This window comes from Malaya genurostris, chromosome 3, assembly GCF_030247185.1.
Source record: "Malaya genurostris strain Urasoe2022 chromosome 3, Malgen_1.1, whole genome shotgun sequence".
NCBI lineage: Eukaryota > Metazoa > Arthropoda > Insecta > Diptera > Culicidae > Malaya > Malaya genurostris.
The window spans coordinates 215,881,583-215,898,500 of NC_080572.1; the positions used below are offsets into that span (position 1 = coordinate 215,881,583).

Consider the following 16,918-nt stretch of genomic DNA (forward strand, 5'->3'; position numbering starts at 1 on the left):
ATTTAATTCTTTTCAACGGAGCTACGCTGGTGATTCTATTCAGGTAGCTTTTGCTACAGTAGTTATTTTGTGATAAATAAAACTGTTTTCATGATATTTTTAATGTGTAGATACTTCAACTTTGAATCATAATGTGGTTAATAAAAATTTTGAATTATATCAATATATGTAACAAAGGGTGTTACGATCAGAAATTTGTCAGACGAGAATGTGTGTAATTCGGACAGGAATTTGATTAGAAATCAAATCAGAACGAAACAATTGTAATGCTTCAGGACATTTTTTCAGACACCTATGCATATAAAATTTTATGATTGTTGGTGCTGATCGCGATGTATGGCAACAGTCAGATCAGGTTTGTCAGATAAATCTTACTGAACTTTGCCAGCTTTTTGTATCAGAAAATCTCTATTTCATTTAAAGTCTGTACCACACAATTAAAACTCATCTACATCTGCAGTCTGTACCACACAATTAAAACTCATCTACTGCTTCCAAGGTTCCAAGTGCAAATGATCGTTTCTTTTTGTTTACTTTCTCTTTCAATTATTATGGCATATTCCAGTATTCACAACAACTACAGATCGAAAGTGCCAGTTGTTATTCTATGTAAAGAGTGAGAAAGAGGAATTGCCTATAGAAACGTAATAATCGAAAGAGAAAGTAAACCAAGAGAAACTGTCATTTGCAATTTGTTATGCTTACTGTCCCGAATTGGTGTTACTACCATCTTGTAAGTCGACAGTCTCCACCTAACTGTACCTCCGGTATACGATTTCACCCCGATTCAAACTTCCCGACTGTCGACAAACCTTCTACGAACTCTTTATTGTGTTGGTGATAAATAATTCGGCCAGGTCCGACAACTTCGTCTTGAATTTTCGTGAGCTAAATTTTGACAACTGAAGAGCAAATGTTAAACATGATACTACACACATTCGTAAAAATGAATGGAGTGCAGGATTTTTTGAAGCACGATGAAAAAAATGCAACAATTTGAAGTTGATCGTAATACCCTTCATAGATCCAGCGAACAGTTTTGAAACATTGTAGCATATCGAACAAAGCTCGATTTCGTAAGATTTCGTTGGAAGAAAATTGTCGAACTGCGAATGTTCACTATTGAGGAAAAATACGGCTAAGGAAAATAAACACAACTCATTCAATTTAAAAAAAAACGGGAACTGATGATACATCGAGACTTGATAGGTTGGAAAATTCATAAAGTCATGCAGCATTCCTTAAACCACTCTTACGTTGAGTGCTGGTAGGGGTATTGGTTTCGAAATCTCAACCGCCTCTCCCGTTCGAGAGTCCATCTGAGCGTAAAGCACCGGACATTGCAGACAGCTAAAAGAATATTTTATCTAAACATGTTGACGCGTTATTTTTTTTTTGTTGTTGCCAAGAGAACTGAATTACAACGGTATTGCAGACAAAAGGACTTACGTAAAAGCTTTTTGAATCCTTCTTGCAGTTCGCCTTCGTGATGCAATTGTCCTGGACAGCTTCGAAAACCTGAGGCATCGAGGCAATTAGTGCTAAAGTTACGCAGGGGTGTTTGTCAGACTTGAGTGCCATAATTTCGGCGGAACGTTCCTCGTGCGTAGCCATTGCTAAGGCTGCCTCTGGATACTTGTAGTAAATTGCGTAATCTATTGCATTCATATCCATAGAGTTGTGGAGCAATTTACAACCTAGACTCAATAGAAGAATCACAGCGTTCGGTTTGTTTTCCATGGAGGCTAGATGCAAGGCAGTATTCTGGAATAGCACGTTGTTAGTTTGGGAACATTGTCAGTAATAAATCGACTTACTCCATCTTTATCCACTTGATCCAGCAGATGAGAGTGCACTGAATGCAATAACTCTACGGTTTGTGTATAACCGGACATTGCAGCCAAATGCAACGGATTTCGTCCATTGTGGTCCCTGTGAAGAAGCGCTCCTCTATTTAACAGAAGCTGGACAACTCTTGTATGGCCTTCTTTTGACGCGATGTGTAGTGGAGTTAACCCTTCGCCGTCGCTTTCATTAATGATAAAAGATCCTTTTTCGGAATCTAATAGCTGTCGGACTGTATTATAGCGTCCATATCGGGCTGCAAAATGTAGCGGACTTTCATTGTTATTGTTTTTCAAATTAATGCAAGCGCCAAGTCGGATTAGATTTTCTAGTGAACGAATGTGACCTTCGCGGCTGGCGTAATGCAGTGGAGAACAACCAGTTTTATCTTTTTCATTCAACAGCTCTAGCAAATGGGTCTCAGGTTGAGTGCAGCTCACTTCCTTGGCGAAGTCATCCAGTCGGCCACCGTTTATGATCACGAGATGGAGTACATTTCGTGAATTTATATCCTTCAGCGATATGTCGGCACCCAAACGAATGAGCACCATAACCGTACGCCAACCACCTCTGGAAGCTGATAGCAGTAACGGAGAACGATTTTCTTTGTCCAAGGCGTTGATATCTGCTCCCTCGTGAACAAGGTAATCCACAATCTCCGGATGATCGAACATGGCTGCACAATGCAATGGGGTCATCTTTTGAATATCAGTACAATGCATACTAATTTTTTTCTCTTGTGGTTGCATCACAAACATAAGTTTCACGATTTCAATAGCACCCTAAACCACTCACCAAAGTAAGAAAAAAATATTGTTTATTGACATTTGAATATTCAATTTACACAAAACCTTGCGGCGTAAAACAATCCTCAATTTTATTTATTACAACACTATACCTGTGCCGCCGCCAAGTGAACTGGCGTAGAGAGATCATGCTGCTGGGTGGATATTTTGGCTCCGGACTTCAGACATAGTTCGACTGCTTTGATGTCTCCTCCATGAACTGCTGAATGAAGTGGTACATTGCCTTCCGAGTCGTAGAAGGAAATCATTTCCTCCCGGGTACAACCCTTCGATTCTCCCCATTGGAAAAATACCTCCATTGTTTTGGAGCTAGCATTTTTCGCTGCCTCATGAATCGGATAGTACCCGTTGTTGCACGGTCTTCGTGGACACGCACCGAAGTCAGAAATCTGTGACATGAAAATTTCCAGTCGAATTAAATTATACCACATCAGACGTAAATTGCGTTAGTACCAATATTCGTGCACACTCCTCGTTGTCGTAAATGGCGGCAAGGTGTAGCGCAGTGCGACCGTGCTCCCCGCCCTGCTGAATATCGATGGTGTTCCGATATTTTCCCATCACAAGCAATCCTTTGACTTTGTTCAGCTCGGTAGCCAGATGTACGGGAGCCAGTTTTTTCTCGTTCAAAACATTTGTGGCGACCGGTCTGTTGAGGAATGAAAATTTTGAAAACGTTATAACAAGCGAACTGTGATGTGATATTATATGTAACTTTGATTTGCTAGGATGGACATACATGGGTGGGCAATACTGGTGCGATTTGATATTAGAAGTTATACTGACTAGAAAATATATACAAATATTTTACTCTTTGCCATGAATATCAATCTATCTGAATGCTTTTTCCCAACAAATTTGTCCATGAAATCTAATATTAATTCTCTGATTTTCCATTCTGAAATGTAAAATAGATTACATTACCATTTTGAGTATTTAGTGCTAAAGGGTATGTTTAGGTATTTACCATCATAATACTTATTATCTTTCTCCGGACCAAATTAACAGTTCGGCTGAAAAGTTCGTATCGTTTAATAGAAACACACATTTTTTTGCCAAAATTCGTTTTTATTATTCAACATAATTGCCATCAGAGGCGATACAGCGATTATAGCGATCTTCCAACTTTTCGATACCATTTTTATAGTACGATTTGTCCTTTGCCTCAGTTTCAGCGATTACCTCTTCATTGCTTCTAAATTTTTTACCAGCGAGCATTCTCTTGAGGTCTGAGAACAGGAAAAAAGTCACTGGGGGCCAAATCTGGAGAATACGGTGGATGAGGGAGCAATTCGAAGCCCAATTCGTTCAATTTCAGCATGGTTTTCATCGACTTGTGACACGGTGCATTGTCTTGATGAAACAAAACTTTTTTCTTCTTCAAATGAGGCCGTTTTTTTAAATTTCGTCCTTCAAACGCTCTAATAACGCTATATAATAGTCACTGTTGATGGGTTTTCCCTTTTCAAGGTAGTCGATGAAAATTATACCATGCGAATCCCAAAATACAGACGCCATAACCTTACCGGCCGATTGTTGAGTCTTTCCACGCTTTGGGTTCGGCTCATCGCGTGCAGTCCACTCAGCTGACTGTCGATTGGACTCCGGAGTGAAGTGATGGAGCCATGTTTCGTCCATTGTTATATATCGACGAAAAAAATCGGTTTTATTTCGATATAACAGCTTCAAACGCTGCTCAGAATCATCAATTCGTTGTTGTTTTTGATCGATTGTGAGCTCACGCTGCACCCATTTTGCACAAAGCTTTCTCATATCCAAATATTCGTGAATAATATGTCCAACACGTTCCTTTGATATCTTTAGGGTGTCAGATATCTCGATCAACTTCACTTTACGGTCATTGAAAATAATTTTGTGGATTTTTTTCACGTTTTCATCAGTAACAGCCTCTTTTGGACGTCCACTGCGTTCATCGTCTTCGGTGCTCATATGACCAGTACGAAATTTTGCAAACCACTTACGAATTGTTGCTTCGCCCGGTGCAGAGTCTGGATAATACTCAAGCCATTTTTTGGTATCGGCGGCACTTTTTTTCATCAAAAAGTAGTGTTTCATCAACACACGAAATTCTTTTTTTTTCATATTTTTTTCACAATAACAAAAGTAGCTTCACTCAATATCTCACAAACTAATAATCAGACAGTTGTCAAATTTATATACGTATCTTTTGAAGGTTGGTACTAACTGAAAATGGTATGGATTTAATTCTCGTGGCGCCCTCTCATAGAAACGATACGAACTTTTCAGCCGATCTGTTACAGTCGAAACAAGTAAAATTTATGCAAATCTAACATTACATCATTACTAATGAAATTCTCCGTCATTTGACAAAATTAGGTGTTTATGAATTATATCGTTTGTGGGATCAAGTCACCTGTAAAATTAATTTTTTTTTGTGTGCAGCCTACACACTTAAAACAGATTCTCGTGCTTGGCATATTGAAATGCCAAATTGGATCGACAACACGACATTTTACTAATTGTTCAGTAATCCACATACTCTTTTCCGAAACTCGAATATAGTAATATTCTGATATCTCAATGAAGTGCTTGTTTTGCCGTAGTTTGGCATAATGTTATGCTGAGTTTGTCAGTAAACAACAATTATACTGAAATCAGCAAATCCAAAAACGTTTGCCGAGATTTCGAACAGTAGCTTTTATTGAAACTCGGCGATACACTTGTCATCTAAGCGCCACGTTGTCATTGCTCGTGAGACTGGAAAACATATCAATTGATTCAAATATTTTTTACGTTTAGCCTTTGACTCATCAGTGAAGTTGAACTGGTGACACTAAACAGTTCCATTTGAACTGCTCTGCACTGACGAGTCTAAGACGAAACGTAATAAAATAACAATTTATATCATTTAGGGTTCAGCCAAATTTTTGTGCTAGGGCACATAACCGTTTTTAATATTTTTTACGTTTCGCCTTTGACTCATCAGTGCAGAGCAGTTCAAATTAAACTGCTGAATGCTAAACTCGGCAGTTCAATTTGAACCGCTAAGTAGACGTATTTGCAGAACACTTATTGTGAAACGGAGTGCAATGTCTTTACTGATGTGCCGAACGAAAACGTGTTTTTTGACCGATGTTGGTTAGGTCATTTAGGGGTTAGGGAAATTTTGTACTAGGGCACGTTTTCGTTCGGCACTCCAGTAGACATTACACTCCGTTGCAAAATATAAGTGTTCTGCGAATTGCAGAAACTTTACGTCTGCTTAGCGGTTCAAATTGAACTGCCTAGTTTAGCATTCAGCAGTTCAATTTGAACTGCTCTGCACTGATGAGTCAAATGCGAAACGTAAAAAAATCAAAACGGTTATGTGCCCTAGAACAAAAATTTGGCTAAACCCTAAATGATAGAAATTGCTATTTCTTTACGTTTCGTCTTAGACTCGTCAGTGCAGAGCAGTTCAAATTGAACTGTTTAGTGCCACCTTGAACAGTTCAACTTGAACCGCTAAGTGGACGTAAAGATAATGCTACTTGCGAAACACTTTTTATTTGGCATTGAAGTGCCACGTGTTTGCTAAAGTATCGAACAAAAACGTTGTTATAAATTGGATGTAGGAAGAAGATTTCGGTATATCGTAATAAGATGAGTGAAATAAAAAACTACCTACTTTTTTAATAAACCCACAAAGGCTTTGTTTTATATAAACCCACAAGGTGTTGAGAAACACTAGAAATAATTGTTTTTAGTCGTGATGTTTTCTTTTGGAGATTGTTTTTCTTTTTTGTTAAGACTGTCCCAGAAAGTATGGACGCAACCAAAAACCGCTGCCATTTCGCTATGGTTCAGAATCTGTCAATTTTTATGGGTGCGTCCTGTTTTTTACACTTTTCTCTAACCACTTGTGCAGTTGTTTATTCGTTTACATTACTTTGTTTCGAAATGCGTGGACTTTCAGCAGAACAACGTCGAAAAATTGTGTACAAATGGTGCACAGAACGCGGACTGTCACTGAGAAAGATAGCAAAAATGGAAGGAGTAAGTGAAGAAGCCGTGCGAAATGCAATCAGGAAGTTCGGTGAGGATAACACCTTTGAGGATAAACCGAAACTGGGTCGAAAAAAGGTCCTGCTAACCCTCAGTTGGATAAACGTATACTGAAGGCGTTCGAGCAAAAGAAGGATGTTTCAGTTCGGGATGTGGCCAAAAAAGTGGGCATTTCGAAGTCGAATGTTCTTCGTGCTAAATAACGTTTGAATCTTCGAACCTATAAGAAGCAGAAACAACCATAAAGGTAGTCCGAAACAAGAAGCATCGATCAGGCCGAGGGTTCGAAATCTGTACAATACGATTCTTGCTGGAAATTTGGACTGCATAATCATGGACGACGAAGCCTACGTGAAATTCGATTACATATCCTTGCCGGGACCACAATATTATACGGTGCGAGGCGGGCAAGTGTTAAACCAGTCCGAGACATCGATTGAAATTGAAAAATTTGGTAAGAAAGCTATGATCTGGCAAGCAATTTGTAGCTGCGGTAAGATTTCGAAACCATTCATCACCACTGCTTCAATGAACAGCGAAATATACATCAAGGAATGTTTACAAACACGACTTCTACCCATGATTCGAAGCCACAAGGATCCTGTTGTCTTCTGGCCAGATCTTGCTTATTACAACTACTCTAAATCAACGGTAGAATGGTATACTACCAAAAATGTCACTTTTGTCCCAAAAGACATAAATCCACCAAATTGCCCACAACTTCGACCAGTTGAGGAATTTTGGGCATTAACGAAGGCACATCTTAGGAAACATGTCTCGGCAGCCGAAACCATTCAACAGTTTGAAAAAGATTGGAAAAAAGTGTCAAAACTTGTCGCCAAGAAGTCTGTACGGAATTTAATGAGAAACGTTCGCAAGAAGGTGCGCCAGCTAGTCTACAATGGCTAAGTAGCAAATGTTGAGAATAATATTCTGTTGTTGAAGTCTAATATTATCAGTATATCGAATAAACTTTGAATATCTAACACTTGTGAATTATTTACAGCGAAATCGAAGTACGTCCATACTTTCTGGGACAGTCTTTAGTTTTTGATGTGAATGATATCCGGTGGCAAACAATAAAAATAAAGGTCACGAATATACTCCTAATCAATTTCCGTTTTTGTCTTTCTCATATAGAAAGGTTATGCAATCGCTGTGAAAACCGCCTTTACAACCGAGACACGGAGGGTCAAGTGTCATATTCCATTGAACTCGTCGAGTTCACAAAATGTCTGTGTGTGTATATGACAAATAATGTCACTCAATTTTCTCAGAGATGGCTGACCTGATTTTTACAAACTCAGTTTCAAATGTAGGATCATATGGACCCATAGACTACTATTAAATTTTATAACGATCCGACTTCCGGTTCCGGAACTGCTTAAATGGATAACAATAGTTTCTCAGAGATGGTAACTTAGATTCAAATGAAAGGTCTTATGGCTTCATATAATTTTCATGAATTTCATTTGGATCCGACTTTCGGTTCCGGAATTACAAGGAAATATGTGTAAATTTATGAAAAAAATGCGCATTGCATTATCTCGAAATTTTTTTAACGAATTTTCACAAAACTAAATGCAAATGAAAGGTCTTGAAATTCTTTAAAAAGTCCCCGAAAGTTGATTCAGATCCTACTTCCGGTTCCGATATTACAGTGCGATTAGTGAAAATTTTCAATTTCATAAGAATTTTGTCGTGAATACGACTTACTTTACTATGGGGCACCTTTTCAAAATTTACCCTCTGAGAAAGTGATAAGTTTTTGATCGTGAATATCTCCTTTTTTTGTTTTTTTATTTAAAAGATATTTTATTCAGGCCTATTTGCGTACAAGCTTTACGTGGCCGATTTAGCTGAGTTTTTAAATAAAAGATTTTTTTTGTATTGGATCTCGTTGTCACCCTCATGTGCATCTGGTTAAATTGAAGAAAATCACTGCATCCCCTTCCACATTGAATTATTTTTTAGATTCTCTATTTATTCGCCGAAATTGCGTGTATTTACACAGATCTCATATACATCCGATTTAAAATTTCAAGTATATCTTGTCGCTGTGTTAGTGTCTTTTCTGCGCACATGAGTTACTGCACAGATTCCAGAAGAAAAAGAATCACTCAGTTCAGCTCCGATATTTGTTGTTCTCTCTGGCACGTTTGGTTCTTTGAGAACTAGTATGTACACCTTCAGGAGAGGCAGCAGTGCAACGTCGAAGCGGTTTTATTGATGTAGTTATTGACAGGATGGTTCGAAGAAGCGAACCGAATTCTTCTATTATATTTATGATACGAAAAAAGTTTAATAAAAAAAATTCCACCCAAAAGTTTATCGTTAATTCGTTGTATTGAAAACCACAAGCGAATATCCATTCCTCAATCGTTAGTTTTCACTTACAATGAATTGCTACATCTGATAAAATACCACAAAAGTAGTGCACAACCCAAAAATTTTGTCACGAAACGCCACAAAGTTAAATGTTATTGAAATTCACGATTATTCTCATTTTACGGCTATCGAATTCGAATGCGAGCCCATGAAGGTATTCTCATGTAAAATAACGTAAACTGTCAACTTACATTTTCAGTAAAAACTCCAACGCGTCCAGTGAGTCATTCTCGACAGCTACATGAAGCGGGGTATTGCCGAAAATATCTTGTGCATTCAAGTCGCCTCCATGACCGTGAATGAAACTAAGGATGTTGATGCGATTTCTGGCGGCAGCCTGATGTGCCGCCGTGCGACCTTTGCTATCTTTTACCACCAGTCTTCCGTTGTCGCCTTCGTATAGTCTTATAAATTCGTCCAAGTTTCCAGATTCGGCCGCCTGTGTGGGGTGAGGAAAAAAACAAACACACGAAGTGCGAATTGTGTAGTTAGTTTGGGTTGTCACAGTAATACATGTATGAATTGCGCCGTTGTTTGAGTCGATTAATTAACTCTCCCATTGTCAGCTAGTACGATCTGCATAATGAAATTATTTATTTACGCAGTCGTAATATTGAAAGTGGGAAATTATAATATCAGGTGATGAATGATCTAATTTAGTAATATAATGCAGGATATTTTCAATGTTCTGCTAAAAACTTTAAGTTGATTACACGCGCAAGGAGTATAGAAACTTTCGCAAGGTTGTGATTAAGTAAAGTTTTTACGTTGTTTCCTAATTATTGGATATGTTTTTATGTAGGTAACATAATTTGCACTGATTAGTTTACAACGATAAAATAGGAACACATAGAAAATGTGTCCAACACCCTACGTCGTATCCCCGAGCTATTCGGAAACTGCAACTGCAAATTTGTCATTCATCTTGATTTACACCACATTTATCACTTACGAGAATGATCTGAATAACTAATACAGTTTTCGTTTGAATCATGTCAGTCCAAGCAACACGTTTGTTCATATTTTCTATAGTTTCTATGGTTCCAGATGTGCTCAGCTACACACGTGAAACTGTTATGAATAGCCGAAATATTTGATATCACACTGTGACCACGAGAACTAGTTACATCCACATTTATTTGATGAAAGTCATCAGTCTGCCGAGAGCAATTTGCTATTGACAAACGAGTTGTTGTTTGATGTTTGTTAAGGCTATTTAAGTGGGTGCCTCGCCAATTATCAATAATGCAGAGTAGCGTGGCTAGAAAACATTGAGAATGAGCATCCCAACAGTAAGGTTGCACATGTTCGATTTGAATTTTTCAGTACTAATTGGATCAATGGCAGAGGATAAGATAATAGTTAGCAAGCCAGTTGCCGTATGTTTGACCCACAGTTTAAATTTTTTCACTGTCAGTAGGATGCTGTTAATATGTAACTGACTTCGATTCGTTAAGAACCGGCTGTGAAGTTTTTCGGAACAGCAGGCAGCATACACAGAAAATAAATTAAAATACTAAAATCGCAGAATAAATTTTTCTCATTTCGTTAGATATTTTTTTTTAGTATTATCCCCATTTTTCTATAATCGTTGTCAACCTACAGCACGCCGGTTCGAAATTATGCGACTGATGAACATTTATTGACTGAACAATTATTATCTTATCACAGAATCTGCTTCGTAATTGCGATCGAATTATTTATTCATAGATGAACAATCCGGAATCGTCCTTGTCACATGGTGTAGTTTATTGCTATGGCTAAATTGCGATTAAAAGAATAAAATGTTGTTAAATTTTACATAGTTTGAATCGTATAGTTAATTACACTTTAATTTTAAGTAGTTGAGTTATTTTGTCATTTAAGTTTAAATGTAAGAAATTAGATGACAAACAAAGTTTTTCTGGTTATCGGCGAATGACCAGAAAGTTTTAAGTCGGAGACAAATATATGACTATAATACAAAATAAAGACTGTCCCAGAAAGTATGGACGCAACCAAAAACCGCTGCCATTTCGCAATCGTTCAGAATCTGTCAATTTTTATGGCTGCGTCCTGTTGTTTACACTCTTCTCTAACAACTTGTGCAGTTGTGCGAAATACAATCAGGAAGTTCGGTGAGGATAACATTTTTGAGGATAAACCGAAAACGGGTCGAAAAAAAGGTCCTGCTAACCCTCAGTTGGATAAACGTATACTGAAGGCGTTCGAGTAAAAAGAAGGAGGTTTCAGTTTGGGATGTGGCCAAAAAAGGGGGCACTTCGAAGTCAAATGTTCTTCGTACTACAGAACGTTTGAATCTTCGAACCTATAAGAAGCAGAAACAACCAAAACGCATCGATCAGTCCGAGGGTTCGAAAGCTTACAATACGATTCTTGCTGGAAATTTGAACTGCATAATCATGGACGACTAAACCTACTTGAAACTCGATTACAAATCCTTGCCGGGACCACAATATTATACGGTGCGAGAAGGGCAAATGTTAAACCAGTCCGAGACATCGATTGAAGTCGAAAAATTTGGTAAGAAAGCTATGGTCTTGCAAGCAATTTGTAACTGCGGTAAGATTTCGAAACCCTTCATCACCGAAATATACATCAAGGAATGTTTACAAAAACGACTTCTACCCATGATTCGAAGCCACAAGGATCCTGTTGTCTTCTGGTCAGATCTTGCTTCTTGCCACTACTCGAAATCAACGGTAGAATGGTATACTACCAAAAATGCCACTTTCGTCCCAAAAGACATGAATCTACCAAATTGCCCACAACTTCGATTCGAAGTCTGTACGGAATTTAATGAGGAACGTTCGCAAGAAGTTGCGCCAGCTAGTCTACAATGACTAAGTAGCAAATGTTGAGAATAATATTCTGTTGTTGTAGTCTGATATTATCAGTATATCGAAAAAAATTCGAATATCTAACACCTGTGAATTATTTACAGCGAAATCAAAGTGCGTCCATACTTTCTGGGACAGTCTTTAATAATCATTTAAAAAAAATCAGATTAAAAAATGACAAGCGAATGCAACTATGTTACCGCATGACTATACACCGAAACCTCAATTTACGAACTGAACGGGGGTTAGTAAAAAGAGGTAGTTCGTAAAAAAAGTTTACGTTATTTGGGATTTGGTTCGTAAAAAAAGTTTTGTGTAATGAATGTAGAAACCGCCCATCATATAACTATTTTCGAAACGGATGTGAAGAGTAAGTGCAAAAAAATGAAGTTTGCGCTCGTTTCGAATCCAAGATGGCGGCTTCCTAACAATATGGGTATTTTCGGAACGGGATTGATGAGTAGATATCGAAAAACGACGTATGAGGTGGTTCAGAAATTCAAGATGGCGACTTCCGGTTTCTTGATATTTCAGAACCACCTCAAACATCATTTTCCGGAATCTACTCTTTGAACTCGTTTCAAAAATACCCATATTGTAGTAGTTTCTATGGAAAATAAATGACCGGAAATCGCCTTCGATGTATACCAAAACCTTTTTTTTTACGAAGTAGGTTCGTAAAAAAAGTTTACTTTATTTGGGACTTGGTTTGTAAAAAAAGATTATGTTATTTGGGATTTGGTTCGTAAAAAGAGTTACGTAAAAAGAGGTAACGTATAAAAAGTGTTCGTAAATGGAGGTTTGGGTGTAATTGAATGCCGTGGCGGCCAAGTGAAGCGAAGCATGCTTGCTTCTTCTAGTGAATTCGGCAATTTTCCATTTGTAGGGTAGTTTAATTGGTAAAATAATTTCCCCGGTTAGGAACTAGCTACGGGTTAAAGTCCCGTCTTTGCTATAACATCTTCGCGGTTTTCATTTCATAGTTGCATTCGCTTGTCATTTTTCCTATCTGTTTACCTCGTTATTTAGCGGAATTAGAGAAGTTTAGTAGAGATTGTGTGAGAGCAAGCAAGGTGAGCAAATTCAGGAAGAATTGCGCGGGTTTGAAAAAGTTTAGAAGGGATTGCATAGAACTAGAAAAGTTTACGATGGACTAAGCAGAACTAGCAAATTTACCATCATATCATGACTTGTTTTTTGAAATTTTCTTGATATTTCATGAAAGGAATCAATAAATAGTATAATATCTGTTTAACATCAATATTAGTTAGTATGTATCATTTTGTTATTGATGAAATACGATGCACAAAAATTTTATATCAGGTGTACAGCTTTGCTTCCGACGTTTTCCGATAGGTGGCTGTACCGGTTGAGGCTGGTCAAAATACATAGATGATAATGCCTTTGAAGTGAGTGTGTACAGGGCCTAATGAATTGTTATCGCCGTTTCAGTGACAGTTGTTCTTGTTTTCGTATTAATCACGCTCGAAAATGTCTGTTTATGTGCCCAATTCTCGCCATTTGCGGTTTACTTTTCTGTTACAATTCGAAAAAAAACAGCTGAAGCACATCGAATGCTCTCAGAAACTTACGGTGATACTGCTCTGAGTAAAAGAACGTGTCGGAAGTGGTTTCAACGTTTTTAAAATGGTGTTTTCGATGTCGAAGACAAACATGATGGTGGAAGAGAAAAAACCTTCAAAGATGAATAACAATTTACTACGAGCTCTTAAAACCGGGTGAAACCATCACAGGAGATCGCTACCGAACGCAACTGATGCGCCTTAGTCGCGAGCTTAAAGAAAAGTGGCCACAGTATCAAGAGCGACATGGCAAAGTCATTCTCCAACACGACAATGCTCGGCCTCACGTCGCAAAAGTGGTCAAAAAGTACCTGGAAACGCTGAAATGGGAAGCCCTGCCCCACCCGCCGTATTCCCCAGATGTCGCCCCTTCTGACTTCCACCTATTCCGTTCGATGGCACACGGCCTGGCAGATCAACATTTTCAATCCTTCGAAGAATTGGAAAAATGAATTGCTTCATGGATAGCGTCAAAAAAGGACTCCTTTTTTCGAGCCGGCATCCGAAAATTTCCGGAAAGATGGGAGAAAGTTGTCGCTAGCGACGAACAAAACTATGAATAATACATCTGTAAGCACTTTTTCGCAATAAAGCTTTTAATTTTGGAAAAAAACGGCGGAAGCAAAGTTGTACTCCTCATATCATCACTTATGTTATATGGGCGAAACAAAAATCGTGGAAAAATTTCTAAACTCAACTCTATTTCAATCGATCGCCATTATCAGTAGACGGCCAAACAAACTGATTTCGGTTATCCTGGGTCCCATATTCTCCCAAATGGATCTCGCTCACATTTTCTCGGCGATGGTTTGACTGATTTCCACAAGCTTAGATGATTTGTTTCGTTGTCCCATACGGAATTCCTGAATTTCATCCGGATTCGACTTCCGGTTCCGGAGTTATAGGGTAAAGTGCGTTGAATGTTGTACACCGTCACTTGAAGCGACGAAAAATATAACCGTGAAAAGTTTTCTAAACTGGACTCAAAACTACACAAATCGATGGTCATTGTCAGCAGGCAGCTAAGTAAACCGATTCCGGCTATCCTGCTCTTGGTTTCCGGTTCCGGAAGCACCGTTAATAAGCAAAGTCTTGGCATTACATTCCTTTTGTGGAATTTGGCATTTCTGTTTCAACAGACCGATTCTTAGTGTACAGAATCATTGCATGGCTAGTACTATGGATCCTACTGACACTAAGAATCCTTCCAGGTCGGGGCTCGAACGTACGACAACTGGCTTGTAAGACCAGCGTCCTATGCATTGAACCGCCAACCCGGGACGGAAGCACCGTTAATAGTGGTCATATATTCCAAAATGAATTTCATTCACTTTTCTCAGCGATGTTTCGACTGATTTCCACATACTGAAATTAAAATAAAAGGTCTCGTGGTCCCATACAGAATTCCTGTATTTCATCCGAATCCGAATTCCGTTTCTGGAGTTATAGGGTTAAGTGTGTTGAAAATTTTATATCATCACTTAAAGGGGCGAAACAAAAACCTAAACAATTTTCTAAATTGGCCTCGAAACTACTCCAGTAGTTATTATTAGTAGGTGGCATTCTAAATTCGATTATTCTTTCAAGAATCGAAGAAAATTATTTTGTAGAATACCACAGTATAATATATAATAGTATGATTGATATGAGCAATTAAAGAAATGCTTAGCAGATCATCAGACTCGACCTTCTCCGATTTGGATAAAACTTTGCACATGCCTTCAGTATGCAAACCATAATTTTTTAATCGATTGAGAGGTCAATCCGACTCACGACTGATTTTTAAAAAGGGCGTATGTATTTTTGCATTTCACAAAAGTTGCCTTTTTCAAATCGTTGTAACTCAGAAACCGTTAATTGTACAAAAATGGCGTTCAGGAAGAAGTTGTAGGGAATCGATTGGACACTCTAAAAAAATATACACTGAAAAAATTTTTTGATTTTTTTCACAATAATTACAAAATAATCTGAAAAAGTTGAAAAAAATCATGGTTTTAATTTTTTTTGATAATTTTTATTGTAAAGCTGTTATTAAAACCTACAGATTGATGGCTATCCCATCCGTGACTTTTGAAAAATGAAGAAGTTACAGCTAAAACAATTTACAGATATATTCGAAATTTCAAGTTCTCGTTGAAAGATAATCATTTAAACAGTAGAATATTATTCTACAGGTTAAAGGCAATAAATTTGTTCAAGATATCCTTTCTTCTAAAAGTAGCTGTTCTTGAGATACTTGGATATTTATTTATAACAGCATTTTTTATATTTCCATGAATTGTTCATTTGTTTGCTATATCTACAATTATTACATGCACATGAATAATTCTTAATTATGTTTAAGGTTTTAAGTTTTTGAAAATTGTATGAGTACTCGATTCTTTACAACTTCTTCCTGAACGCCATTTGTGTACGATGAACGGTGTCCGAGTTACAACGATTTGAAAAAGGCATTTTTTCTGAAATGCAAAAACACATACGCCCTTTTTAAAAATCAGTCGTGAGTCGGATTGACCTCTCAATCGGTTCAAAACTTTTCCATACTGAAGCCATGTGCAAAGTTTTATCCAAATCGGAGAAGGTCGATTTTGATTTTGTCACTTTTTCGTCTATTTATTCCTGGAATTGCTCATATGAGAAAGGCATCATTACACCAATAGGTAGATTAAAACAGGTTTTTATATTATTCTATTCTGAATGTTAGAAGAACAATTCCCTTAGAAATTTGTCTTCTACTATAAATATTATAAATCTGCATGAAAGAATAACAATAAAGAAGCAAATTCTGTCATTGTAATGTCAAATCCATTACAGTGACAAAATTTGATACTTTATTGCTATTCTCTCATGCAGATTTAATTATTATTTTTGATATATTAATTTTTATTCCAAATAAAATAATATTAGTTATTGGTATGAAAATCATTTATTTGTCTGAGTTAGTCCAGAGTTTAAAGTGACTTGCCCCTTGACTTATGATTAGTAGCACACAAGTAGCATGAAGACTGTTTTGTTGATATAACACAAAAGACAGTTCCTAACAATGTAGTGATTGACTCCCTTGTTAATTACCTCGCTATGTCACTGGGAAGTGTTTTACGACCGAATGTATTTATTATGTCTATTAATTACATGAAACAAGTTTTACGATTTTGTATTTTCAATTTGTCAACTGACGACACGAGCTGAGTTAATAAGGCTGTTACTCATTCCTACGAAAAATAAATCTAAATCTGTTTTATCAGTTTATGTTGCTATGCTACTTAGCAGCTCAATATAAACCACTAAGCAGGCTTAAAGTTGTCCTTACAGACGTATCGAAGACGTAAAGTATATGATAATGGTTATATGCTTCAAGCACGAAAATTGGTTAACTCCTGATGACTATATGTCGGAACTAAAGGGTGATTTTTTAAGAGCTTGAGAACTT

General features: G+C 37.4%; 1 protein-coding gene across 4 annotated transcripts in view; it reads right to left on the reverse strand.

Annotated features, from left to right (window-relative positions):
- The window catches only part of LOC131435706 (transient receptor potential cation channel subfamily A member 1), a 48,423-nt gene that overhangs the window by 13,763 nt on the left and 17,742 nt on the right, over positions 1-16,918 (reverse strand). For 2 of the 4 annotated variants that reach the window (XM_058603857.1, XM_058603860.1), the window contains exons 3-8: positions 9,257-9,504; positions 3,105-3,300; positions 2,744-3,040; positions 1,818-2,627; positions 1,450-1,764; positions 1,257-1,367 (exon numbers count right to left, since the gene is read on the reverse strand). In XM_058603857.1, the coding sequence (XP_058459840.1) occupies positions 1,257-1,367; positions 1,450-1,764; positions 1,818-2,627; positions 2,744-3,040; positions 3,105-3,300; positions 9,257-9,504 (1,977 nt within the window). The remainder of the gene's footprint in view (positions 1-1,256; positions 1,368-1,449; positions 1,765-1,817; positions 2,628-2,743; positions 3,041-3,104; positions 3,301-9,256; positions 9,505-16,918) is intronic. The other 2 variants (XM_058603858.1, XM_058603861.1) reach the window with 1 other exon arrangement.